General features: G+C 42.7%; 2 protein-coding genes and 1 long non-coding RNA gene across 3 annotated transcripts in view; 1 reads left to right on the forward strand and 2 right to left on the reverse strand.

Annotated features, from left to right (window-relative positions):
* Window positions 1–26,408, forward strand: part of LOC135242400 (protein NLRC3-like) — a 1,894,071-nt gene that overhangs the window by 662,231 nt on the left and 1,205,432 nt on the right. The window lies entirely within an intron of this gene.
* Window positions 1–26,408, reverse strand: part of LOC135242451 (uncharacterized) — a 641,023-nt gene that overhangs the window by 433,347 nt on the left and 181,268 nt on the right. The gene's annotated exons all lie outside the window — the stretch shown is intronic.
* On the reverse strand, window positions 20,393–22,935 carry LOC135242421 (uncharacterized). The gene is made up of 2 exons (XM_064313503.1): window positions 21,681–22,935; window positions 20,393–21,498 (listed from the first exon to the last, which is right to left on the reverse strand). The coding sequence occupies exons 1-2, from the start codon at window positions 22,702–22,704 to the stop codon at window positions 20,696–20,698; spliced, it is 1,827 nt and encodes a 608-aa protein (XP_064169573.1). The 5' UTR covers window positions 22,705–22,935; the 3' UTR covers window positions 20,393–20,695.

A 26,408-nucleotide genomic window follows, 5' to 3' on the forward strand; every position in this document is an offset into this window, starting at 1 on the left:
GCAATCTGATATTCTATGAAGAGGACCTGAGAGAGAGTAGCATTGATGTTAGTGAAGCTTCAGTGTACTCTGGGGTGTGCACAGAGATCTTTAAAGAGGAGTGTGGGTTGTATCAGGAGAAGGTCTACTGCTTTGTGCATCTGAGCATTCAGGAGTATCTGGCTGCCTTGTTTGTGTTTCATTCATGTGTAAATGAAAACAGAAATGTACTCAGAGCAGAAGAATCAAAACCTCACAGTGACAGAGTGCAGCTGTCTGAGTTACACAGGAGTGCAGTGGATCAGGCCTTAGAGAGTAAGAATGGACACCTGGACCTTTTCCTCCGATTCCTTCTTGGCCTCTCTCTGGAGTCCATTCAGTCGCTCTTAGGAGGAATATTGACAGAGACAGGAAGCAGATCAGAGAGCATTGAGAAAACAGTCCAGTACATTAAGGACAGGATCAGAGAAGAGTCTTCAGCAGATAGGACCATCAATCTGTTCCACTGTCTCAATGAACTGAATGACAACTACCTAGTGCAGGAAATCCAGAATTCCCTGAGATCAGGAAAACTTTCTGAAAAAGAGCTGGAACCAGACCAGTGTTCAGCTCTGGCCTTTGTGTTACTGATGTCAGAGGAGATCCTGGATGAGTTTGACTTGAAGACCTACAACACATCAGCAGCAGGTCATCAGAGACTGGTACCTGTAGTCAGGAACTGCAGGAAGGCCATGTGAGTATTATGTCATTAATAATGTAGATGATTGACCACATCGTTTCCCACTTTCAATTTCTAGTAAGAATAAAGTGCAATAAAGGCAAGTGAAAATTTGGTTTTAAAAAAAAAGATTTCTGAATCAAGATGTTTTATATCCAGAACATAAGAAGCATCAAATGCAAAACCTCATCACTTATCATATATTTAATTTAATTTACTATTACTATTTACTTATTTAATACATTTACTAATTATTTGCAAAGATAGCAATTGTGAAATAAATAAGGAGTTTATTGATTATCAGTTATCTGATAGATCAACCTTTATCAGAACATACAATTCAAGCAGATTAAAATGAAGAGATGCTATATTAAGTTACAGAATTAAGAAAAGGTGCCCTATTTTGGTGACAGCACAGGCACAAACACACCTGGAATTGCTTGTGTCTTATTTTTCACTTTCACCAGGGTTATTAGTTTTATGGTCTGTGGTTAATTGTTGTACGTCGCTCTGGATAAGAGCGTCTGCTAAATGCCTGTAATGTAATGTAATGTTAATCTCATAAAAAACACATTTTCAACGTACAAAAATGCCAAGTTACTCAAAAGTATTGATATCAAAATGACGCCAAGTTACGGTACTACAAACAATATATTAAATAAGATGTATTCCAAAGCAATGCTACCAAATATTTCCTCAGTTCTTTCAAGTCACTTGGCCCTGTGTGTATAAGCATGCACTATATGGACAGCCCAAACATATGTGTGGATGGCTCTCTCACAGTCAAGATTGATTGAATAGGTGTGTATATGTCCAATTTGTATTGGTATGTATGTATTTCGCTGCCCAGCCTTTCTCTTGCGTGAATGATAGTATGTGTCTTGGTATAAGTGTGTGTTCGTAAATGTGAATGTAACATGCTGCGAGGGAAATGTCCCCATGGGGATAAAGAAGTTCTCTATGTATGTATGTACAATATGTATTTTACATGCAGTAGCCTATTTATTGTACGTAGCAAATATACAATAACTTGCACATGTACTCAAATTCAGTTCAGAAGCAAGTGTAAACATATGTTTTCTGGAGAAATATGCTTCCTGTAGTTACTCAGCAGCAGTTTTGTACTTGAATTTCAATGTGTTCCATGAGACAATTTGAAATATTTGACTCTTTGATCTTACACAAAGTTTGCATGACATTGTAAAATGGTAAGATTACAAAACACAGGGCCAAGTGACTTGAAAGAACTGAGGAAATATTGGGTAGCATTGCTTTGGAATACATCTTATTTAATTTCGGTGAGGCAAGATAGCCTATATTGTTTGTAGTACCGTAACTTGGCGACAGTGTATGTAGGCTACTCACGGATTTGACGGCCATCCAACGAGCCTTGATTGACAAAAGAATCAGCAAGCCCGTAGAATTAGAGCTCTCTAGGTCGCAACTTGTGTACCCTGCTGTCCTGCTCCGTTGTCTGTTATTTCGTGGCGATGCACTTTTAGTGTTTGTAAGGTTTATAAGGCATTTTGATAGGCTTATCTGCAGGTAGGAATCCTCTTCGCTGTTTTGCTAAACTAGAACCGGAAAACTTGATAGTGGAGAATAGGAGCCGACGCATATGTCCCAGCAGGCTTTGCATATGAGGAAGTAACAACAGTGTGAGAGAAATTAGGAGAAATGATGAAACTGCGTAGTTGAAACAATATGTTTTTAGCAGAATTGGCATGTAGGTGAAGGTTGACCTGATCACAGACTATAGTGCGGATTAAATGAAGTGACCATGAGCGAGCTTAGTTTCGTTATCGAACGGTATATATAACAGTCTGTATAAAACATTAGTTGTTAAAGTGGAGGGTTAAGTAATGTGTGAAGTCTATTGCACTGATGTGCTTTTCTCATGTTTAGTAGTAGTAGTAGTTATACTTATGAGTGAGTCATGATTTGAAATGTAATGTTTTAATGGGGAGTTGCAGAACGTACATACGAAGTAATTGTTTGTATGTGGCTAGATGGAGAACAGGGCAAGGTAACATGAATGTAGAAACGTGGCGTTTGCTGATAAGAAGGTTTTGTACGGTAGCCAAGTGAAGAAATATAGTTAGTAGAAATGGCACAGTGGTGAACTGGTATAACTTTTTAATAAAATGCGTACATTTGCCGTCATGAAATGCATATGGGTGGCCGTGAGTGAGTTTTGGTAAAGAAAATATGAAAGCGTAAGAAAATGTTAGTGTAAAAGAGGAAATTATCTGCTTGAGGGCGAGGCGGGATTCAATCCTTCAACCGGAGGTTTACCAGTCTGTAACTTTGTTAGTGCAGCACCATGACATAGCTATGCAATGCGTGAAATATCATTAGCAAACCTGTCCGTGGTTTTAAAGAAGAACACAGGCCAGTAAGCACAGAAAAGCTCCTGTTGAATCCATATGGCTTTGCAATATTGTAGCCGGTTAATAACTGAACGTGCAGACGGTACATCATAATGCTGTGTATACGTTCAGTGAACGGCGGGTAGATATGGTGCAAAAGGTATGGGTGTTTTGCGTGTGTATGCGCGTTTTTGATTGGGTCGTGTAGGTGAAGATTTGGCTGGTGTCGGTAAAATGTCCAATGGGGAGACATGTTGTTATTGGGATAGGCGGCTGGAAAAATAAGAATGAGAAGAAGAAGAATAAGAAAGAGAAGAAGAAGGAGAAAACGCAAAATCCCCTTAGTGTGGGGCTTTATTGTGTGGACATGTGAAGTTGTTTATGAAATCTGTCTGTTGAAATGGGGTCAGAATGTACAGAATGTAATGTTTTTAAGGGCTGAGTGTCTGTGGCTGTTGTGGTTATTTCTGTGGGGAACCCTGAAATGTGCCAAACTCTCGGTGCTGTATAGGTATGGGGCATGCCCCCGCCAAGTGTAAACATATGTTTTCTGGAGAAATATGCTTCCTGTAGTTACTCAGCAGCAGTTTTGTACTTGAATTTCAATGTGTTCCATGAGACAATTTGAAATATTTGACTCTTTGATCTTACACAAAGTTTGCATGACATTGTAAAATGGTAAGATTACAAAACACAGGGCCAAGTGACTTGAAAGAACTGAGGAAATATTGGGTAGCATTGCTTTGGAATACATCTTATTTAATTTCGGTGAGGCAAGATAGCCTATATTGTTTGTAGTACCGTAACTTGGCGACAGTGTATGTAGGCTACTCACGGATTTGACGGCCATCCAACGAGCCTTGATTGACAAAAGAATCAGCAAGCCCGTAGAATTAGAGCTCTCTAGGTCGCAACTTGTGTACCCTGCTGTCCTGCTCCGTTGTCTGTTATTTCGTGGCGATGCACTTTTAGTGTTTGTAAGGTTTATAAGGCATTTTGATAGGCTTATCTGCAGGTAGGAATCCTCTTCGCTGTTTTGCTAAACTAGAACCGGAAAACTTGATAGTGGAGAATAGGAGCCGACGCATATGTCCCAGCAGGCTTTGCATATGAGGAAGTAACAACAGTGTGAGAGAAATTAGGAGAAATGATGAAACTGCGTAGTTGAAACAATATGTTTTTAGCAGAATTGGCATGTAGGTGAAGGTTGACCTGATCACAGACTATAGTGCGGATTAAATGAAGTGACCATGAGCGAGCTTAGTTTCGTTATCGAACGGTATATATAACAGTCTGTATAAAACATTAGTTGTTAAAGTGGAGGGTTAAGTAATGTGTGAAGTCTATTGCACTGATGTGCTTTTCTCATGTTTAGTAGTAGTAGTAGTTATACTTATGAGTGAGTCATGATTTGAAATGTAATGTTTTAATGGGGAGTTGCAGAACGTACATACGAAGTAATTGTTTGTATGTGGCTAGATGGAGAACAGGGCAAGGTAACATGAATGTAGAAACGTGGCGTTTGCTGATAAGAAGGTTTTGTACGGTAGCCAAGTGAAGAAATATAGTTAGTAGAAATGGCACAGTGGTGAACTGGTATAACTTTTTAATAAAATGCGTACATTTGCCGTCATGAAATGCATATGGGTGGCCGTGAGTGAGTTTTGGTAAAGAAAATATGAAAGCGTAAGAAAATGTTAGTGTAAAAGAGGAAATTATCTGCTTGAGGGCGAGGCGGGATTCAATCCTTCAACCGGAGGTTTACCAGTCTGTAACTTTGTTAGTGCAGCACCATGACATAGCTATGCAATGCGTGAAATATCATTAGCAAACCTGTCCGTGGTTTTAAAGAAGAACACAGGCCAGTAAGCACAGAAAAGCTCCTGTTGAATCCATATGGCTTTGCAATATTGTAGCCGGTTAATAACTGAACGTGCAGACGGTACATCATAATGCTGTGTATACGTTCAGTGAACGGCGGGTAGATATGGTGCAAAAGGTATGGGTGTTTTGCGTGTGTATGCGCGTTTTTGATTGGGTCGTGTAGGTGAAGATTTGGCTGGTGTCGGTAAAATGTCCAATGGGGAGACATGTTGTTATTGGGATAGGCGGCTGGAAAAATAAGAATGAGAAGAAGAAGAATAAGAAAGAGAAGAAGAAGGAGAAAACGCAAAATCCCCTTAGTGTGGGGCTTTATTGTGTGGACATGTGAAGTTGTTTATGAAATCTGTCTGTTGAAATGGGGTCAGAATGTACAGAATGTAATGTTTTTAAGGGCTGAGTGTCTGTGGCTGTTGTGGTTATTTCTGTGGGGAACCCTGAAATGTGCCAAACTCTCGGTGCTGTATAGGTATGGGGCATGCCCCCGCCAAGGCGTAACTTGGTGGGATGGCATACCTGCCATCCCAATCTGGTTGTGTCAACATGGGTTTGTTGGTGCAATCGGGGATGTGCCAATAGATACATTCGGCACTGTGTTAGTTTGGTGTTGAGTAATGCGTTTGCAGTTAAACCAACCCATACCAGGTTTTAACTCATGCTATTTTGGCGTTATAACTGTGCCACACATGTGAGTCCATAAACACATAACACAGATACAAAAAATATTTTGTTTATTTCAGTTGAACTATTTTAAAAGAAAGCTGTATTCAGTTATGCAGTCCAATGCCAGCTATCTGGGCAGTGGACTTCATTGTGTAAGCTACTTGAATTAGACAGGTGGGAGACCGGCTTTACACCCCTCAGATAGTGTTTACAATGAGCCCAGAATGCACTGGAAACTTGCTTTTATTCATGTGTTTGGCTGGGCTGGGTCAATGATTGAGTGGGCCTATGGAATGTTGAAAATGCATTTTAGAATGTTGGATGGACTGGGTGGTACATCACTGTACAGCCCTCAGAAAGTCAGTGCATTCTTTGTGGTGTGCTGTGTTCTACACTACATAGCCATACACCATGGATGTGACATAGACCTCACAGAGGACACATTAGAGAAGCAGAGTCGTATGTGACAATCACTACAGATATTACAGAGCACAGAGTGCACGAGAGAGCAGGGACTGGTTGGCTGTGGAGCCGTTTCACTAGTGAGTGTTCATTCACCTTATCAAGTGCATGTCTGAAATGAATGACACTTAGTTGAATTAAATAATTTTTTTGTTTATTTTAAATAGTGGTATGAAACAAAAATTGACAGCAAACAAACAAAAAAGCTCGAGTAAATCCAGACAAAATGGTTCATTGCTGTCCTCTGGTGCACAAGCGCGATGCCTGCCTAGCTGAAACAGTAGCGGCAGCAGCAGGATGGAGAGGCCGACTGGAGGCTGTCTCTGCCAGCTGCCTCCTGCTCCTGGCCAGTCTGGGAATATTCTCCCTGTGGAACTGTTCTTGGGAACAGAACCATTTATTATACCTCTTAGCACTGGAATATGAACAGAAAATACACTGTTTTTGTTTAAATATTAACAAAATAATGAATCTAAACTATTCAGTTTCATCTTCATTGGTTTGTAGAGGTCCTCATAATGGTTGTAATTGTTCATAATGTTGGGCAGAGAAAATTCTCCCCGTAGAATAACCAGCACGGCGAGGTATATCCATGTAAGAAATAGGATTTATTTCTGCAGAAAGAGTCCGGAACCTACACACAACAAGATGGATAAGCCTGAACTGGAGAAAGCAGGAACAGTCCCTGCTTTCATAAGCAAAAAGTGTTTTAACAATAACATACATAATTCTACATCTGATTGGCACAGACAACAAGATGGATAAGTCCAGTCCCTGCTTCTATTAGCAAAAAGTGGTCAACAATAGCATACATAATTCTGATTGGTACATAGTTAATACATATGCATATTGTAAGATTTAACAAAGTAAATGTTTGGCTGTGTCTAGTCATATAGCATGAATACTGAATAAGCACACGGTGACCTCTTAGTCTTCAGTGTTACATAAACAAGCTTTATATCAGATATAATAGTTTGGTCTTTATCGATCGGTTGCTTTCAGAGTCCTGGGCAGCATAGTGTCATAGCCGGTTCCTCCCTGGCAGGTTGGCAGGGGGAGGATAAGTAGGAAAGCCAAGCTCTCCAGAGCTTACATAAGAGACAGAGTTAAAGAAAACCAGACACACATATAGACACACACACACACACACACACACACATACAATATTTTTAACTTCTTGTTGTCCTTGGGAGGTTCGGTGCCTGGAGACGGAGGAGCCCTACTGCAAGGCCTAGGAATTTAGTGTTGTACAGACTTCTAGTTATGCTAGAGAAAACTCTCCTCCCTTCAGTAGAGATGATCACAACACGCTTGCTCTTCAAAATACTGCAGTTGGAGAATGTAGCACAGACATCTTCCTCAGAGCATCATCAACCTTAAAATCCTCAATTTCACTCCTCATTACTGAACACTATCATTGGCACATTTCCCCTATTAGATACATGCTTTGTGTATACCTAATATAGTAATACTATAATATATTAACTCTTCTTTGCAGACTGAACAACTGTGAACTCACACAGAAGTGCTGTAATATTGTGGCCTCAGCTCTCCAGTCATCAAACTCACCCCTGAGAGATCTGGACCTCAGCTACAATAACCTGGGAGATTCAGGAGTGGAACTGCTCTGTGCTGGATTGAGGAGTCCAAACTGTAAACTACAGAGACTGGGGTGAGTAGTGCTGTGTACTGTGTGATCTTAGCACACCTGGAATTGCTTGTGTCATATTTTTCACTTTCACCAGGGTTATTAGTTTTATGGTGTGTGGTTAATTGTTGTACGTCGATCTGGATAAGAGCGTCTGCTAAATGCCTGTAATGTAATGTAATGTCTCTGGTGCACAAGCGCGATGCCTGCCTAGCTGAAACAGTAGCGGCAGCAGCAGGATGGAGAGGCCGACTGGAGACTGTCTATGCCAGCTGCCTCCTGCTCCTGGCCAGTCTGGGAATATTCTCCCTGTGGAACTGTTCTTGGGAACAGAACCATTTATTATACCTCTTAGCACTGGCATATGAACAGAAAATACACTGTTTTTGTTTAAATATTAACAAAATAATGAATCTAAACTATTCAGTTTCATCTTCATTGGTTTGTAGAGGTCCTCATAATGGTTGTAATTGTTCATAATGTTGGGCAGAGAAAATTCTCCCCGTAGAATAACCAGCACGGCGAGGTATATCCATGTAAGAAATAGGATTTATTTCTGCAGAAAGAGTCCGGAACCTACACACAACAAGATGGATAAGCCTGAACTGGAGAAAGCAGGGGTGGTCCCTGCTTTCATAAGCAAAAAGTGTTTTAACAATAACATACATAATTCTACATCTGATTGGCACAGAAAACAAGATGGATAAGTCCAGTCCCTGCTTCTATTAGCAAAAAGTGGTCAACAATAGCATACATAATTCTGATTGGTACATAGTTAATACATATGCATATTGTAAGATTTAACAAAGTAAATGTTTGGCTGTGTCTAGTCATATAGCATGAATACTGAATAAGCACACGGTGACCTCTTAGTCTTCAGTGTTACATAAACAAGCTTTATATCAGATATAATAGTTTGGTCTTTATCGATCGGTTGCTTTCAGAGTCCTGGGCAGCATAGTGTCATAGCCGGTTCCTCCCTGGCAGGTTGGCAGGGGGAGGATAAGTAGGAAAGCCAAGCTCTCCAGAGCTTACATAAGAGACAGAGTTAAAGAAAACCAGACACACATATAGACACACACACACACACACACACATACAATATTTTTAACTTCTTGTTGTCCTTGGGAGGTTCGGTGCCTGGAGACGGAGGAGCCCTACTGCAAGGCCTAGGAATTTAGTGTTGTACAGACTTCTAGTTATGCTAGAGAAAACTCTCCTCCCTTCAGTAGAGATGATCACAACACGCTTGCTCTTCAAAATACTGCAGTTGGAGAATGTAGCACAGACATCTTCCTCAGAGCATCATCAACCTTAAAATCCTCAATTTCACTCCTCATTACTGAACACTATCATTGGCACATTTCCCCTATTAGATACATGCTTTGTGTATACCTAATATAGTAATACTATAATATATTAACTCTTCTTTGCAGACTGAACAACTGTGAACTCACACAGAAGTGCTGTAATATTGTGGCCTCAGCTCTCCAGTCATCAAACTCACCCCTGAGAGATCTGGACCTCAGCTACAATAACCTGGGAGATTCAGGAGTGGAACTGCTCTGTGCTGGATTGAGGAGTCCAAACTGTAAACTACAGAGACTGGGGTGAGTAGTGCTGTGTACTGTGTGATCTTAGCACACCTGGAATTGCTTGTGTCATATTTTTCACTTTCACCAGGGTTATTAGTTTTATGGTGTGTGGTTAATTGTTGTACGTCGATCTGGATAAGAGCGTCTGCTAAATGCCTGTAATGTAATGTAATGTCTCTGGTGCACAAGCGCGATGCCTGCCTAGCTGAAACAGTAGCGGCAGCAGCAGGATGGAGAGGCCGACTGGAGGCTGTCTTGCCAGCTGCCTCCTGCTCCTGGCCAGTCTGGGAATATTCTCCCTGTGGAACTGTTCTTGGGAACAGAACCATTTATTATACCTCTTAGCACTGGCATATGAACAGAAAATACACTGTTTTTGTTTAAATATTAACAAAATAATGAATCTAAACTATTCAGTTTAATCTTCATTGGTTTGTAGAGGTCCTCATAATGGTTGCAATTATAGTGTTGTACAGACTTCTAGTTATGCTAGAGAAAACTCTCCTCCCTTCAGTAGAGATGATCACAACACGCTTGCTGTTCAAAATACTGCAGTTGGAGAGTGTAGCACAGACATCTTCCTCAGAGCATCATCAACCTTAAAATCCTCAATTTCACTCCTCATTCCTGAACACTATCATTGGCACATTTCCCCTATTAGATACATGCTTTGTGTATACCTAATATAGTAATACTATAATATATTAACTCTTCTTTGCAGACTGAACAACTGTGAACTCACACAGAAGTGCTGTAATATTGTGGCCTCAGCTCTCCAGTCATCAAACTCACCCCTGAGAGATCTGGACCTCAGCTACAATAACCTGGGAGATTCAGGAGTGGAACTGCTCTGTGCTGGATTGAGGAGTCCAAACTGTAAACTACAGAGACTGGGGTGAGTAGTGCTGTGTACTGTGTGATCTTAGCACACCTGGAATTGCTTGTGTCATATTTTTCACTTTCACCAGGGTTATTAGTTTTATGGTGTGTGGTTAATTGTTGTACGTCGATCTGGATAAGAGCGTCTGCTAAATGCCTGTAATGTAATGTAATGTCTCTGGTGCACAAGCGCGATGCCTGCCTAGCTGAAACAGTAGCGGCAGCAGCAGGATGGAGAGGTCGACTGGAGGCTGTCTCTGCCAGCTGCCTCCTGCTCCTGGCCAGTCTGGGAATATTCTCCCTGTGGAACTGTTCTTGGGAACAGAACCATTTATTATACCTCTTAGCACTGGCATATGAACAGAAAATACACTGTTTTTGTTTAAATATTAACAAAATAATGAATCTAAACTATTCAGTTTCATCTTCATTGGTTTGTAGAGGTCCTCATAATGGTTGCAATTATAGTTTTGTACAGACTTCTAGTTATGCTAGAGAAAACTCTCCTCCCTTCAGTAGAGATGATCACAACACGCTTGCTGTTCAAAATACTGCAGTTGGAGAGTGTAGCACAGACATCTTCCTCAGAGCATCGTCAACCTTAAAATCCTCAATTTCACTCCTCATTACTGAACACTATCATTGGCACATTTCCCCTATTAGATACATGCTTCGTGTATACCTAATATAGTAATACTATAATATATTAACTCTTCTTTGCAGACTGAACAACTGTGAACTCACACAGAAGTGCTGTAATATTGTGGCCTCAGCTCTCCAGTCATCAAACTCACCCCTGAGAGATCTGGACCTCAGCTACAATGACCTGGGAGATTCAGAAGTGGAGCTGCTCTGTGCTGGACTAATGAGTCCAAACTGTAAACTACAGAGACTGGGGTGAGTAGTGCTGTGTACTGTGTGATCTTAGCTAAATAGAATTTGTGATTATGGTTCTATTCAGTGAAATATTAAAAAGCTCTTTCTCTCTCAGTTTACTCCTCTGTCCACCAGCATTCTTTCTTTGCCCATATATACCTTACTCCTCTATCACAACAAGGATATGAAAGCAGTGTAAAACCTTATGAGGATTGCCAGGTTTGTGGTTCCTGAGCAGAATGTAAGGTTTCAGTGGATTCTGTAGTATCAGGTCACAGTTGATGACTGGATGCTGAATGTCTGATTGACATGGTAAAAGATTGACCTCCTGCATAGTAAAATATTTCAGGTCTGTCACACATTGCAGTCTACATCCATCTCCATTATTCACTACCTGCTATGAACTCTAATGAAATCCATAAATTTACCCCACTCTCTTTCACACCTTGATCTTTTGATGAAGGTGAGATTGTGGTGTTTCTGAAAGGATTGTGAATAAAATGGTATTTTATTCTGCTGGTAAAGCCAGGCATTAACTATTGGTCGATAGGGTATGTGTGTACATCTTGGTGGGAGAGTGTCCATCTGAACAACATGTGAGCTGCTGTTTAGATACAGTGTTACATTGTTTAGTTTAGTCACTCTTCTGTGGTTCCAGTCCCAAGTAATAGTCTGGATATTATACCTTTGTAAGCAGACATGTTGTGTGGAATAGCCTTATTCAGAGATCAATGTTCTGGCTGTAGCCACTATCATCTAAAGGATGACATCATTTACAGGAGTATTTCTTTGATAAGTATTCTAATTCTTTCAAATGCCCCTTAGACTTAGTAAATTTTGTGTGCAGTTTATATTACTCCACAAGGTTTACCAAACATGTTGATAAAGGGTTTTAAAAGAAAAACGTGACTTAATATATCAGGCTTTTATTATCATTATTATCATCATTGTTACAATAATAATTAAATGCAACGCAATAATTAGCCTGTTATATTTGCAAAAGTGTGCATGAATAAAATGAATGGATGGATTATAGGGCAAGGACACACAGAAAATAGGTGCAATGTGTGGAATTTTCAAAAGACACCACGTTTTAAAATATCTAGTGTCTACCAGCAGTAAAAGTTAGTGGCAATAATCAGTTGTGGTGTTCTCATACAGCCACTAGATGGCGATGCAGGGTAATTCTAGTTGATGCCGTAGTTCAGTGGTACTCACTAATTTTCTTAGGAGAGCCACTTATGAGTAAGCCCATTACTCAAAGAGCCACAGAGATTGCAGATATAACTCAGATTTTTTTTTATTTTTATCATCACTCTCAAGATATTTACGATCTTTGTGTATGTTTTAAAAAATACAGTACCATGCTTTCCATCCTTACATCTCTTTTTATTCTCAATTCATAATAGCATTGCATTATTAAAAGATATAATACTTGTGTGCGAGTGTGTAAGGCTGGGAGTGGAACTCGTCTTATGTATGTATGTACATATGCAATTTTACATAAGCACTATCAACATGAAATTAAAAAAAGTTCACAAAAATGTATATATTGGCCTACTAATAGAGATGAAAAACGTCTTTTTCTCTGTTATATTTGTATCAATATGTTGAGGCTCTCATGTATTTTAGCTGTCCCTTGACTTTCTCCATGCAAAACTTGTAGTTAGTGGTTGCAATCCTAGTCAAACAATCAAGATGCACATCTGTAAGTACTATCTTTTCTTTTGACAATGCTCATTATAGAAAATGTTGCCCCACATGAGTAAGTGCTCACAAAAAAGCTCATTACATTCTGCACACAGAGCTTTGAATGTGGATAATCTGAGGCTGGGACCATGCTCCAGAAATGAGCAACGCCTGATCTGAGCTCAGTTTTCAGTACATCGTTGACCTGCAGCTCAAGAATCTCACTCTGTATTACAGCAAGGTCTGGACAAGGGTTCTCAATGAAATTGAAAAGCTCCCTATACCCCACAACATCTTGAAATCTCCTTTCAAATTATTTTTTTATTTCCTCCCATATGCCTACAAATTCATCATAGTCAAAATGTTGCAGTAGATCAGGGTTATCAGTTGTGCAGGCTCTTAGATTGGGAAAGTGAAGAAATTCTCTGTCGGGTATGAAGAGAGTGGTGATCTTGTGCTGGAAAGCAGTGACTGCTCTTAGCATGTTACCTGGGTGCTTCCATTTTCTTTGGAGTTGGAGGTTAAGGGAATTCAGCTGGGATGTGATGCCAGTGTGGCTCCTCAAGCTTTGGCTCAGCCCTCCCCTTGCTCTGCAAGAAAATCAGGGATGTGAGGCACCTTTTTCTTTGCTGGTGCAGCATCGGTGTCTTGGGCTTCTCGGCCAAACTGATCTGCATTTTCCCCCGTTCTTTCCTCACGTTGCTCTTTCTCCTCGGGCCTGTTTCTAACTCTGTCACCGTCAGCTAATGAAGAATCACTTTTCTCGTTCTGCTTTTTTCTAATCATAAATCTGTCCATTTTGAGTGGGCAGAGGCAGAGACAATATTTAATATAACCTTATATCAAACGGCATTATGGAATATAGAATTTAGGCTTACGTGCTAAACTTGCAAAATCATTCTCAAATGCAAAGATACACTCCCTCCTTGCAAACTGCTGGGCTTGCAAGGAGGGAGTTGCAGTAATCAAGACGGGAGGTCACCATAGTCTGGACAAGTATCTAGGTGGAGTGCACAGTCAGGTATAGTCAAATCATTCTGATGTTATACAGGAGAAATCTGCAGGACTACGATGTTGCCTTGACGTGCTCCTTGAGGTCCTGCTGGTCATCCAGGACCACCCCCAGGCTCTTTGCGGAGTGAGAGGCAGTCACTGTGGTGCCGCCAGCAGTGATTAAAGCTCCCGCAGTAGGGAGGTCTTGTGATGGATGAACAGCAGCTCAGTCTTTTTGAGGCTGAGCTTCAGGTGATGGCTGGCCAACCAAGTTGAGATGTCAGCCAGGTTGGAAGATATTCTCTCATTAACCGTAATGGAAGAGGGAGGGAAAGAGAAGAGTTGTGTATCATCAGCATAGCAGTGATAAGAGAAGCCATGTAAATTAATGACCGAACCAAGAGATTTGGTGTAAATGGAGAACAGCAGAGGCCCCAGTACAGATCCCTGTGGGCCTCCTGTGAAAAGGGGATGAGGTGCAGAGACAGACCCCATCCAGGTGACCTGGTAGGACCTATCTGAAAGATAGGAAGCAAACCAAGACAGGGCAGTTCCAGAAATGGCTATCTCAGCCAAGGTGGAGATGAGTAGTTTGTGGTCAACCGTGTCGAATGCTTCAGACAGTTTTAGTAGGATCAGGCAGTGGCAAGTGCCTCCATCACAGCCAGGAGGGCAGTCTCTGTTGAGTACTTGGATCAAAAGCCAGACTGGTAAAGGTCAAACAGGTTAACCAGCATTTATTACAGTAAAGAGGACAAAGTTATTACATGAAGGACAAAGTTATTAGATTAACTATTTTTATTATATTAACCGTTGTTACAGTTGTTCATGTGGCTCTGGTTTGTTTGCTTTTTACCTTAAATAAGGTATAGCCCTATATTCAAATGTGACATCAATCCATATTTGCTGGAAAAATAAGCTAAAATTCCCTGTTTTGCATGAGGGTGCAGCCATGCCACTCTTGCATGAGGGTGCAGCCATGCCACTCTGATACCCTGATTTAGGCAGGCGACCTATGGGTCCCACCTCCTGTCTCGGAAAAAACAAACCAGAAGACAAAGGTATTTACGAGGCCAGAGGCCCATCGTAGCTACAGAACAAATAAAGATCCAGTTCCGTTTGATCTTAAGTTTAAATGTAATTTGTGGCATTCAATTGAAATCATTGTTTGAACAATCTTTATGTCTATGTTAGAAGAAGAAGTAAACTTCCATGCTTTTTATAGGTATACAATAGCTGGACGGAATTACCTCTTATACTACCTATTATATTTCTGTCATGACTATTTAGCCCTGCTTTCAACAACATAAGGTCACTTTAATGTAATAAGTACACTGTCAGCTTTTAGATAGGCCAGTCCTTGTCATAAATAAGCCTGCCCCCCCCTTGTGTGCTTAGCTCTTTAGTCTGCTCTCTCTCTCTTTTCTGGTAATCTCAAATCAGAATATTGTTTAATTTCTTCTGTTTTGTACCTTAGATGTATTGAGCCTGCATTCAATAAGTGCATAATTTCGAGAGTGCATCATTTCAATTCACTATTTTAATTGACTCCTTATTTAATAAAATTATTTAGTTTTCTGACGTGATACATAATTTGTTTTGGCTTGTCACTTGATTCTACCGGGTTACTGTCGATTGACCTATCAAAGAATATGTCTATTTAATTTATAAATGTCATTTTCCATAATAATTGTTAAATTAAGTCATGTAAGGTACATTTTGTATGTAGGTTAAGGGAGAGGTTCTTGCACGCAATACCACTTGTGTTCAAGGGCATTGACTGAAAATACTGGTCTGAGGGTGGCACGGTGGTGCAGTTGGTAGCACTGTCACCTCACAGTAAAAAGGTTCTTGGTTCAAATCCGGTGTTACACACCGTGACTACCCCGATAGGGACAGAAGAGCTGGACGCAGGGAGATTTGGAAATTCCAGATATCTCTAACGTTTTATTGGGGTAGCGAGAGAGAGTGTAATCACAAACAAACACAAACGAAAAACCTTCGCTCATCACCCTCACGGGATCTGGGGAAAAACAATAAACTAAAATAACAAAGACAAAATAAATGAAATTATACAAGCGCTTTTCAGCCTTTTCTCTGGTCTGTGCGTGCTCTCTCTCACCGTCGTGGGGAATCCCAGTCTCAGACGCCTACTGTGGAAAGAAACACACTTTTAAATCCTGGATTGATTCGTAACATCATCCAGGTGTGTGCCTGCTTAACCAGTAGGTGTGGTGCTCTAATTGCCCTGAATTCCTCTCACAAATCGAGCCCTGCCACATCAGCCCTGGGCCTTTCTGTGTGGAGAATGGCCTTTATTTTGCATGTTCTCCCCGTGTCCACGTGGGTTTCCTCCGGGTACTCCGGTTTCCTCCCACAGTCCAAAGACATGCAGGTAGGCTAATTGAAGACAGTAAAGTGCCCATAGGTATGAGTGCGTGAGTGCATGGTGTGTGTGTCCTGCAATAGATTGGCAGCCTGTCTGGCCCAATGCACACTGGGATAGGCTCCAGCACCCCTCGCGACCCTGCCCAGGATAAGCGGGTATAGATAATCGATGGATGGATGGATGTCGGTTGTCTGACAGTGCTTCCTGGAGTTTTACTTCCAATATTGAAATGGAGTGACCTTTGTCTGCAACATGTTACACGTGCATGTAAATACACTGCTGTCTGAGTTTTAATCACAATATAGACCGCTGCTGGGTCCGTACAGCCTGCTCACTGCTTATTCCTGTATTTTAATGTATAAACACAATGTGCAGATGTTCCCCTGTCATACAGTACTGCACTGCTGCCCTGCTCTCTCTGCAAGTATCGGGGCTCCCCCACTCCCTGCCCTCTGATCCCTTAGCAGTGTGCAGCACCAGGGGGTCCTGAGATGGCCTCAGCACAGGGCTCAGCTGATCCCTTAGCAGTGTGCAGCACCAGGGGGTCCTGAGACAGCCTCAGCACAGGGGCTCAGCTGATCCCTTAGCAGTGTGCAGGATAAGGGGAGCCTGACTGGCTGGCTGGTAGCTGTCGGCTGCCTAGCATGAGGAACTGACTGCACACAAACCAGATTTGTGTCAACAACCGTCTGTCTCTTCTGAGTTGAAAGCTCTTTGATTTTCCCCATGGGCATAGATGACAAAGGGATTTTGTATGTGTGCAACCTCATATTAATACGCCAGTGATACAAGGAATGGTGAAAGGCAGCTATACAGTTTCTATGGGCAGTTCTGGAGATCAAATAAAATAAAAAATGTCTTCAGATATTTTAAATATTCTTTAGGGGTGCCAATAATTTTGATCTCTATGCTTTTGAGAAAACTACTATTACTCAAAAGTTTTTTTTTAAAGAATATTCTTTTATTATACTGAAAGTAAATAGTTTATCCAAATGTTTGAGCAGACAATTTGCATCATTGAGTATATTGATTGTCTTACACAATAATTTTTGCTAATTTTCATAAAGAGTGTCAGTAATTCCTGAGTTGAATGTATAAACTCTTCTTTGCAGACTGAACAGATGTGACCTTACAACAAAGTCCTGTAATATTGTGGCCTCAGCTCTCCAGTCATCAAACTCACCCCTGAGAGATCTGGACCTCAGCTACAATAACCTGGGAGATTCAGGAGTGGAGCTGCTCTGTGCTGGACTGATGAGTCCAAACTGTAAACTGCAGAGACTGGGGTGAGTAGTGCTGTGTACTGTGTGACCTTAAATTAGTAGAATTTGTGATGATGTGTGTAAGTGTGTGAATTTTATCACCGGGTGGAAAAAAAACCTCACTAATATTCAGAACCTGTAACCTGAATGTTTATGTGTGAATAGGAGTTAGCATATAAGCACATTAACAGGGTTGTGCTCATATGAAATGATGGGCGGCAAGACATTGTACCCTGGAGAGACTACCTACTGCTGCCAGGCATTCGTTCAAGTGTTCTGTGACATCAAGACCTTCAATCATAGGAATCCAGGAATCTAAAAATAACGACTAATTAAGGCTTACCCAATCTGGGTGAAGAGACTAATCTAAATCTAAATATCCTAGGGCATGACCTCTGCATTATTTTATTGAATGACATTCAGATCCATCTGGGCACCGACTCTAACAGTGACCCCAGAGTAGCTGCACATCCTGCTAGTGAAACTAAAAATATGCCCAGTGAGTAACCAAGGTGTTACCTCAAAACTTTAAGTTACTGTCATAACCCCAGTTCTCTGAGATCCACCTATGGGAAATGACAACCGATCATGACTTGTGTAGAAGCATCCAATTGCACCAAGTCTGGCTCTGACAGACAGTAGCGTGTCCAATGCTAAAGGAGGCTACCGCCCTCCTGGAACAGCACATAGGACCCTGCAGTGTTACTACTCCTCAGTGAACATATTCACTTCACATGAGTGGCAGGCAGGGCAGTCTTGGTGGATCTCTCCACCAGGGTTACGACAGTAACCTAAAGTGCTCTTTCATCATGTCGTCTTTGAGATCCACCAACGGGGAGATATGGACAACTCCCAGATTGCCCTATGCTCACAGCTGTGGCTCAATTGCTTGAGCCTGACATGCACTTCCTGTTTGTGGCAGAGAGAGAGGAAGGAGTCTTGTGGAGTTTGGAAAAGTTTGTTACAGGATTGTATTGTGCTTTGAATTGTGTATTTGTTATTTCATTTTAGTTTTTAAAACCCATATTAAAAGTAAAGTGAGATTGTTTTGCTCCTATGGTGAAAGTCTTTGTTGCCATCAGGGGACAGGGAGGGAATTTTCCACTTTTTTCCCTCCGTTAAGCACTCAGCTAGCAAACTAGTCGTTACCTAATTTGGCCACCGTCTTGCCGATGGGAGGTTTTTTGGTTTTTTGCTTTCCCAGGAGCAAAATTTAACTGTTGTTAGATAGTTTGCCTTTATTGTTATGTGCTAATGTTAGCAGTAGTTTATTATAATCTGGTTCTGGATGAATTCTGGTTTTATTTTGCCCTGAGATATATGAATAAATTATTACCTAGTACATGGGTTCCTTCAGTTATTGCTATTTAGTAGTTGCTATTTAGTAAAAGTTAAGTTAGTTCATTTAACCCAATTAATTCTGCACCTGGTCATTCTTATTTAAACACTCAATATTAGTTAGTTTAAAGTGCCTTATTTTTCTAGTTTAAAGTGCCTCCCCAGTTTCTGCTGCTAGTTGTCCGGAGCCACTTAAAGCGTTTTTAAGTTGTGGTCTTGGTGTCTCCTCCTCAGCAGGTAGGAGATCTCCTAGAGCGTACAGACAAACTCCATGAGTTCTGTATGTAGAACGAGAGGCCATAAATAGAAATTAGCTAAATTTCAGTCACTGTGTGAAATGGCCTGCCAGGTCATGTAGTAGGGGCAGAAACTCCAGGGATTTTTAAGACTAGGCTTGATACAGTGTTAGATTCTGTCTAGTCTGTAGGTAATCAGAGCAATAGGTACAATTTAGTTTGAAAATTGGCAAACATTGTTGGGCTGAATGACCTGTTCTCAGCGTATGTTATGTTATGTTATGTTTTGTTAGTTGAGATGCTGTCAGGTCTTGGGAATGAAGTCTGTTGGGAATCTTCTCCTTTTGTGGAACCATGTTGGGACCAGTGAAGTAACACACTGATGACCACTTTCCAATTGAAAAGGTTTTATTACGATGCACAAAGGGAGATTCACCACGGTGCCTCAACAAGCACTCTGTCTGAATCTCAACGAGACAGCCACAAGTGAGGGTTTAACCATTCTGGTCAGTGATTATTGCCAAATGAGAACATTCCCAGGAAGGAATAAAAATTGCACCAGACTCCCCGGGAGTCACCCATTTGAACTGCAGGTGTTGTATTGCCTTACAATGATTGAATTCTATATGTGGCCATCTGTCGCTAACAGTGGGAAGTTGTTGCAGAGTGTGTGTTGGTGTGTGTAAATGTGAATGGGGAGGGTGGTGTCTGGCACATCTTGCGTAGGGCAGTACTAAAGACATTCCACTGCCCAAAGCTATAGCCAGGGTACAGGAACAATGTGAAGTATTGAAACCCATAGCAGATGAGGGGAGATCTGTATCTGAGGCTAGTGCAAGCATCAAAGCTGTCTGGAGAGACAACAATTTGAATCTAATTTCTAAGCTCAAACAGCCTTACAGACCGAGCCTTCAGCACCTGTGATAAATCTCAAGCTTTTTAGCAACAGGCAGAGAACAGTGAGCCCCCTTCATGAACCTGTGAATGAGGGGGTGCTGCCCCACTGCATAGTCTCTGAAACCAAGCAGTGATAGCTGCCAGGTAGACCTTAATGGTAGAAAAGGATTTCTCTTTATCCATAAGGTTCTGTGAAAAGCACAGCACATCAGAAACAGAGCTCTGGTAAGGCACTGACTGACGAGAGGCACACCATCTTTCTAACACCTGACACTTATTCTGAGAGCAAGCCTAAAGCAACATGGGTCACGCGTAACCACAGAAAGTGACGGCTGCTCCAGACCAACAGTCAGTGGGCTAGACCATGGAGCTGGAGGGAGCGCATGCCACCTTGGTGATTGACATATGCTACCGCAGTCATTATCACAGCGTACGAGCACATGATGTCCCCTTAGACAGGGAAGAAAATATCTGAGAGCTATCCATATAGTTAATAGCTAAAAGAATATTACATTACATTACATTACAGGCATTTGGCAGACGCTCTTATCCAGAGCGACGTACAACAAAGTGTATAACCATAACCAGGAACAAGTATGACGAAACCCCTAGAGAGAAGTACCGGTCCAAGTACAGGGAACAACCGCATAGTTCAACCTGGACCCTGGTGGTTAAACTGATTAACACTAACAACGAGAACGGCAACAACGCAATCTATGGAAAAATAAAAATAAATAAAAATACAAGTAGTCGTTAAGACTGGCGCATCAACTAAGTCACCTATTAAACAGCTGCCTAGTTACAACCCTAAGTTTAGTCATTTACAGGGGGGGAAGGGATGGGGAGAGGTGCAGCCTGAAGAGGTGGGTCTTCAGTCGTCGTTTGAAATGGGTCACAGTCTCAGCTGTTCTGACCTCCACAGGGAGGTCATTCCACCATCGTGGGGCCAGAACAGAGAGGAGACGTGTTCTGGAAGTGCAGGTGCGAAGAGGGGAGGTGCTAGGCGTCCTGAGGTAGCAGAACGGAGGGATCTGGCTGGCATGTAGGGTTTGAATATCTTGTGAAGGTATGCTGGGGCTGATCCCTTGACTGCCTGGTATGCTAGAACCAATGTTTTGAATTTGATGCGAGCTATAACAGGCAGCCAGTGGAGGGTAGTGAGCAGGGGAGTTACGTGGGAGTGTCTGGGGAGGTTGAAGACCAGACGAGCCGCAGCATTCTGAATGAGCTGCAGGGGTCTGGTGGCAGATGCCGGTAGTCCAGCCAGAAGAGAGTTGCAGTAGTCCAGGCGGGATAGAACCATTGCTTGGACCAGGAGCTGGGTTGAGTAGGTGGTGAGAAAGGGGCGGATTCTGCGGATATTGTATAGGAAAAATCTGCATGCCCGGGTTACTGCTGCAATGTTGTTGGAGAGGGACAGCCTGTTGTCCATCATCACTCCGAGATTCTTGGCGCAGGGTGATGATGTCACTACGGTGTCCCCTAAGGAAATGGAAAAGTCGAGGAGGGGAGAGGATAGAGCAGGAATAAAGATTAGCTCCGTCTTTCCCGGGTTGAGCTTCAGGTGGTGATTGTCCATCCAGCTCTGTATGTCCCTCAGGCAAGCGGAGATGCGGGCGGGGACCTGTGTGTCCGATGGGGAGAAGGAGAGAAAGAGTTGCGTGTCGTCGGCATAGGAATGATAGGACAAGCCATGGGCAGATATTACAGGGCCAAGGGATCTGGTGTACATGGAGAAGAGAAGGGGACCAAGGACTGAGCCCTGGGGAACTCCGGTGGTGAGGGGACGGGGTGGTGATACCTTACCCGCCCAGGCAACCTGGAAGGAGCGGTCAGAGAGGTAGGACTCAATCCAGTCAAGGACTGTGCCGCGGATCCCTGTTGCTGCCAGGGAGGACAGGAGGGTAGAGTGGTCCACAGTGTCAAATGCAGCGGAGAGGTCTAGGAGAATCAGGACAGAGGAGAGGGAGGCTGCTCGTGCGGCATGGAGTGACTCACTGACCGAGAGGAGTGCAGTCTCAGTCGAGTGGCCAGGCCTGAAGCCAGACTGGTGGGGATCAAGCAGGTTGTTCTCAGAGAAATAAGCAGAGAGCTGGTTAGATGCAGCACGTTCGAGTGTTTTGGATAGGAAAGGGAGGAGAGATACCGGGCGGTAGTTCTGAATGACTGAAGGATCTAGTGTGGGTTTCTTCAGCAGCGGGGTGATGTGGGCCTTCTTGAAGGATGAGGGGAAACATCCAGAAGATAGGGATGAGTTCACGAGGGGGGCGACAAAAGGGAGGATGTCTGGTGTGATTGCTTGAAGGAGAGATGAGGGGATAGGGTCGAGGGCGCAGGTGGTAGGGCGGTGGGTGAGCAGAAGCTGGGAGACTTCAGTGTCTGAGAGGAGAGAAAATGTGGAGAAACAGGGGGCGGAGGACGCAGAGGGGGCGGAGGACGCAGAGGGGGCGGAGGACGCGGAGGACGCGGAGGACGCAGAGGGGGCGGAGGACGCAGAGGGGGCGGAGGACGCAGAGGGGGCAAAGGAGGTGCGGATGTCTGCAGTCTTTTCGTCAAAGAATGCTGCAAAGTCATCTGCAGTGAAGGAAGACTGGGGTGGAGGAGGTGGCACGCTGAGGAGAGAAGAGAAAATAGAGAAAGGTTGACGAGGGTTAGAAATGGAGTTATGAATTTTGGTTTGGTAGAATTTTGCCTTAGCGGCAGTGACAGAAGAGGAGAACTCTTTCAGGAGAGACTGATAGGCTGAGAGGTCAGATGGGTCCCTGGATTTGGCCCACTTCCTCTCAGCAGCGCGGAGGGTGGCCCTGGAGGTGCGCAGGATGTCAGACATCCATGGACTGGGAGGGGATGAACGTGCTGGCCTAGGGACGAAGGGGCATAGGGAGTCGAGTGCTGAGGAGAGAGATGACGTCAGGGTGGAGGATGCAGAGTTAGTGGGGAGCTTGGAAAATGATTGAAGAGTGGGGAGGGAGGCAGTCACTCTGTGAGCAAGAGAAGAGGGTGATAGGGAGCGGAGGTTACGGCGGACAGTGACAGTGGGGATGGGAGGGGGAGAGGGAGGGTGTGGGAGAGGGAGGGTGTGGAGAGAGAATTCACCATGTATTCCTCCTGAGACCTCCCACCCCAGAGAGGGATGTGTCTGTCCTTTTTTTCCGTATGAAAACGATCCTGAGAGGGGTTCCCTGAGTGTAAAAGTCTGTGTTTTCCCAGTGACGCAGAGTTGCTGAGCGCTTGTGTGTCACCGTGAGACGGCGATGGAGATCGCACACAGGGCTGAGGTAGAGGGATGAAATCCACCTCATAAAGCCCCTCATTCTTAATAGCCCCAGTGGCAAAACCTGAGAGGCTGGCACCATCAGCCCCTGTAGTCTAAGGCATGTGTGATACTGTACTCTCGAGCCGGGCTTGAAATGAGAGACATACTCTGAGAGATAAAATGCAGTCCGCTGATAGGCAAGCTCACATGGATACACAGTATAAATCCAGTCCCAAGAACATTACACTCCAGGATGGGGAGAGATTGCACTGAAACCAAGAGACAACAGATGTGTCAGAACTCACTGAGTGTCCTGCACAACTCTGGCTTTTGAATTGGCAATAATCAGCCAATCGTCTGTATAAGTCAGCATTCTGAGCCTCATTAGCCTCAATGGAGCTTTGTCCAAATATGGACAAAGCTACTGTGACGTCATCCATTGCCTCTCCGTGGGTCTGTAAAACACGTTTTGAAGCTCAATGGCGGGCGCGGCTATGTTCTCGATTTGGAGCCAAAACCATAGAGTTAAGCGGTCTTGTGATTTTTACAATGTGATTGACAGTCCGGTGCGGAAAAGCCCATCAACCTGAACGAACGATTGCAGAACGAACTTGAGGCTAGCTGACTGTCTGCCGTTATGTTTTAAAATATATGATAAAATGTTTAAGGAGTTTAATTTCCATCCGTGACTGTACTGTGTCATGTAATCACGGTATATGTATGACATTAATAATACAATTATGTTCAGTAATCTTCAATTTATGTTTCCCGGCAAAACGAATATGCTTAGCTAGCATATCAGCTTGCCAGTGAGCTAGGTAAGCTATCCGTGGTTAGCTCACGCATTAGCAATATGAACTACAGGGGAAGAACATCGACTGCACTGATGGTCAATCAATCAGAGATGTGTAGACTACTGGTGATTTGACTAGGCTAATTTTCATATAACTGTCTGGTAGACCTGCTGTTAACCAAGCAAATTATCGTCGTAGGTTTTCACCACAGTCAGTTAATGAGCCATTAACTGCTACTACTCCATCGCCGTTTGTGGTGTTTACTTGCTGGGTGACGCTAGGTGACCGATCGTTCGCAAGTCACTTTTTACCGAATAAAAATTAACACTGTCAGCGGTGATTAACAAATCTACCAAGTATTTTAATAACTGATCTACAGGCGTGTAAATATGACAACGCACTTTGAAGAGCAAGTTTTCCACCTGTTGCATAAAGACAAAAATAATGTACATTGAATTTCTAATTATTATTATTTTCTTGCTAGCTTCTAGCTTTGTCACATTCGTGCAGCATAGCCCAGGTAGACATTTACGGAATGTACACGACTGACAAGCCATCAAACACATTTGACAGATGAAATATTTGCCAGTTAGGGTTAGCTAGCTAGTCAAATGGCTTGGTAGCCGAAGTTGCGAACTGTTAGCATAGGCTCCTGGACTACCACATATAGCAAATAAGCGTTAGCTGATTACGCTTTCTGCCAACTAATTATTTGGTTAAGTGGGCTAAAGGAAATAGTAAAAATGACTCGGCTACCGCAAAACTTCAGAGGAGGATTATTTTATGGTCGTCTAGTGCAGCTGTAAATAGCGCACGCTATAATGAAACCACTACAAAATGGGATGCCTGCATTTTCTGACATCGCACAGGTGGACCGTGGTCGGAGCCGCAATGTCAAGGCCAAGAAACGCCACCTCCCACCCCAGTGACCACGGATTGTAGCCCCTACTGTAGCTCAGTCCTCCGCAGTAATCCGGAAGTGACGCAAGCTGTACCTCATTGGTCCAGAACAAATATTGGCACTGTGCCCAAATGACGCAATAAATCATGAAATCGACCCATGGACAGTCATAAGACGAATAAAATACACCTATTATGACTATTTGGTCTTGTGAGAAAAAATTATTGACTTTGTATTTTGATCGCATTTGTACCGTAGACTTACATGGAAACCGGATATGAAAACACCTATGCTGGAGCCATCCGTAGTGGCGCTAGTGAGCAACCAGGAACTACAACACCAGGAAATGAGCTTCAAAAACGAAGTCTGGTTTTGGCCGCTTGGGATACATTTTGTGTGAGGGGGATAAATGCTTACGTGGAAGAAGGCATCTTTCAGATTTACTGACGTGAAATAATGATGTTAAGTTAATTAACTGTTAATTCTTAATTATGTTGATTGATGAATTTCTATAGATTAAAGTTAAATTTCAATAAACTATTTCAATAAATAACCTAATGTTGGTGATTATATTTTAAATTAAATAGACGTTCCTAAAATGTTAAATTAGAGAGTCACAGTTCCCTCGACTGGAAGCATTAGTGGAACGTTATTGGTCCATTCCTGGAACATCAGTGCCATCTGAGCACGTCTTCTCAGCTGCTGGTCTCACCTTCAGCAGACTGACCCCAAAGCACATAAGCATTAATGTTAAGGAGTATGAGCATGTCTAAGTATTAAGTTAAGCATATTTTAAGTCATTCTTTTTATAGGCCATGGAGTACATTTTAATCTAATCAGTTAATCATTATTAATCAATTATTGGGTGCCGACGATTGATTAAAAGAATTGCACAAAATTTTCCAATCGTTCTGACATATTGAACGTGAGAGAGTGCTGTATGTAGACATTTTGAAATTATATTGCCTCAAATGTTTCTTTAACACTGAGATCCAAAATAGGAAGTTGAGAACCGTCCTTCTTTGGGAGCTGGAAATAATGAAAATAAAAACTATGTTGGGTTCGGTCTCTGGGAACCCTACATATTTCCGCCTTTTTGTAAGAGGGAAGGAATTTATTCCCATTAAACATGGGAGCGCTCTCTTGTGTTTGAGAGTAAATTACTCTGTTGAAATGGGGGTTTCACTCTGAACTGGAGTCTGCAGCCCTTGGCTATTGTCTGTAGCCCTTAGCTGTAGTAGCGCTGCAGTGACCTGTGTGCTCTTCCAGGAGGGCGATAGCCTCCATTCGCATTGGACACGCTACTGTCTGTCAGCGCCAATCTTGGTGCAATTGGATGCTTCTATGGAGGTCTGGACCGGATGTCATTCCCTAGAGTTGGCTTTCAAACACAAGATGATGAAAGAGGAGTTTATTTATGGCACCAATGCAGTGATTTGTTCGAGCAGAGATGCATACTTCAGTCAGTGTATAAGTTGTCACGAGAGGGTGCGGGAATGGACCCAAACGCAGAGTAAAAAACCGAAAGTCCAAAAATGGGGAAAACAAGACTTTAATAAACTAAAACACGGAACAAAGAGCTT

The sequence above is a fragment of the Anguilla rostrata genome, chromosome 16 (genome assembly GCF_018555375.3).
Source record: "Anguilla rostrata isolate EN2019 chromosome 16, ASM1855537v3, whole genome shotgun sequence".
Lineage (NCBI taxonomy): Eukaryota > Metazoa > Chordata > Actinopteri > Anguilliformes > Anguillidae > Anguilla > Anguilla rostrata.